The sequence below is a fragment of the Anneissia japonica genome, unplaced genomic scaffold, assembly GCF_011630105.1.
Source record: "Anneissia japonica isolate Jap-2015-1 unplaced genomic scaffold, ASM1163010v1 scaffold5330_len1712360_cov203, whole genome shotgun sequence".
NCBI lineage: Eukaryota > Metazoa > Echinodermata > Crinoidea > Comatulida > Comatulidae > Anneissia > Anneissia japonica.
Window position 1 is genome coordinate 1,641,570 of NW_022711894.1, and position 2,497 is coordinate 1,644,066.

The following is a 2,497-nucleotide window of genomic DNA, read 5'->3' on the forward strand; positions in this document are numbered from 1 at the left end:
ACTATTTAAAATTAAAACGGAACAGTAGAGAAAATCCTATCAGAATGACAAAATAAACCAAGTATCCACTGGAAAGAATCCCAATATCTGCAGACGGATCCGTTTCGGCCTTCCAGGCCTCATCAGTGCAGCTGGGGTATAGACCCAAACGAAACGTTTGACCAGCCAGTCCCACGACCACTAAAGATTACAGAGCCAAACCAAGGCAATATATATATATATACAGCCCAGGTGTGAGATTGCATCTTTAGATCTCCGATCTTGTTCACAAATTCGCGGACTAGTGCTGTCTCGTAAGAATTTAGTAGGACGCGTAAAGAATGACAAAATATTCTCTGTATCTACTGGAACCGAGCCACATAGCTTGTATTCCACTATTTGCATTCACAACATTTAAATAATAAATGTAAAAGAGGATTGTATTTAACATGTATTATGTTTTTATATTTATTAATATACAGTAAGACCTCAGAGTATTCAACATGGAGTCAGCGGGCCGTTTAGTCGAGGGAGTCTATCATACCTGGTCAACAACAGATGATCTTTTAGAAGGAACTCGAAAGATGGTAATCAGAGAAGATGATTTATGGATCGTCACATTACCGAAAGCTGGTACGAACCCAAATGTTTTGGGCAAGATCTTTGATTGATAATATCGGTAACTGATTATTAGACCTATCATGGAGGAATAATTAAGAGTTTCGTACGCATTTCTTACAGCATTATTGTTTTTTTTTATCTTCGATATGACCTATAGTTTTGCATATTAAAACAGCCAATACGATTTCTTCAAATGTCACTTAAGAACGCTAATATTTGATTTTTACTTTAAAACACTAAAACTAATTGTCATTAATACGTTTAAACATATCACTTCCATTATCTATATAAGTAAGGGATTTGTAATACAATTTTTTTCTACATAAATGTGGCTGAAATAAAAATTTTAGTTTGTGACCACTAGAGGGCGCTGTTAATTAAATTTTTGCAGAATTGTTGATGTTTATACACCTAATTTATTCGTCATTAATACTTATATTACTGTGACTACTTCAAACTATATAAATGAAGAACTAAGATGGATTTAAAGTATTTTAAATTAAAAATGTCTAAAAATAGAAATTTACCATTTGTGGCCGATAGAGGGCGCCGTTGACGTGCGTTCCTACTTTAAAATATTGGCTAGTTCATGTGTGCCAAGTTTCAAGCTTTTATCGCATCGATTGAGCTAAATTTAACCTAAACTGCTGGACTACAATAGGCATAGGCCTACATAAAGTAATTATGTATGCCTATTAGTATTATAGTCATAATTATATTAATAAATGGGTAATATAATAATTATAACATATAACAATATAGGGCCTCTGAAACTTTACTTACCACTTGTTAATTCCTTTTTTCAGGAACGACATGGACACAAGAAGTGATTTCACTATTATTGAATGACTGCAATGCAGAGTTGGCTGATGTAAAACCGATAAGTCAACGATTTCTATTCGTAGATTTTGAAAAGAATTCTATTCCACCGTACAAAATTGCAGCAGAGCTTGCGTCACCAAGACTTATGAAAACCCATTTTCAATCACATCAGATGCCAGAGGAATTACTTACAAAACGTTCAAAGTTATGTACTGATGTTGATAGGTGAAGGTTAAATACTGTATTAATTCGAATAACGTCGGGGACGTTCAAGGTGTTAAGGGGCCGGGGAGATTATGGGGAGTAACAATATTTTTGTTTTTGGGATGGGATATAGACCTATGTCTATCTATGATGACTTCATTAGCATTGATATAATATGTGATCTAATGCATTGTGCCATATTTCTCCCTCTGAACGCAGACCTACATTTTAGTGACTTGATATACATAATTGTTTTATGGTCTACACTTATGAATGCTTTATATATGTTATAAACAGATTGTGTACGTTGGACGGAACCCGAAGGACAATGCTGTGTCGCTGTTCCACTTCCATAGAGCGGTAGATGATCTGCAGCAATTCGAGGACTGGAACGAGTTTTACGATGCATTTGTAGCGGGTCATGGTTAGTTTTTGTGTCTATGACACCATGGAGGTATAAAATGACACTATGTTGTCGTCAGGCAGTTAAAGATGGCTGAAAGGGTAAATCTGGTAGAGGTGCATTATGGGTCATGTGTTGTATTAAGTACTGTATTACTGCTGTCTCTTATACACATCTAGATGTGTATAAGAGACAGGACACATAACTATCAAAAAAGCATTTTTTGATAGTTATGTGTCCACATGGATAAACCTTTATAATCCGGTCCACGGATAGACCTTTATAATCCGGTCTAATTATACATATCATTTACAACTTATCTTAGTCACTGCTATATTTTTTATCCCCTATTGCTAGATTTTAAAGCTTTTTTAATCATACGTGTTATCGCTGAGGAAGAGCACAGGCGTGCTCGAAATATTCGAAATAAAAAATTATCTTATGTCTATTATGTCAACGTATATATAT

General features: G+C 34.8%; 1 protein-coding gene across 3 annotated transcripts in view; it reads left to right on the forward strand.

Moving 5' to 3' along the window:
* Window positions 1-2,155, forward strand: part of LOC117107644 (sulfotransferase 1C4-like) — a 22,440-nt gene extending 20,285 nt beyond the window's left edge. Inside the window, exons 2-4 of one of the 3 annotated variants that reach the window (XM_033249353.1) lie at window positions 462-612; window positions 1,407-1,627; window positions 1,924-2,155. In XM_033249353.1, the coding sequence (XP_033105244.1) occupies window positions 483-612; window positions 1,407-1,627; window positions 1,924-2,055 (483 nt within the window). In that variant the 5' untranslated portion in view covers window positions 462-482 and the 3' untranslated portion in view covers window positions 2,056-2,155. Of the gene's footprint in view, window positions 1-461; window positions 613-1,406; window positions 1,648-1,923 lie in introns of all 3 variants that reach the window. The other 2 variants (XM_033249352.1, XM_033249354.1) reach the window with 2 other exon arrangements.
* The last annotated feature ends 342 nt before the right edge of the window (window positions 2,156-2,497 follow it).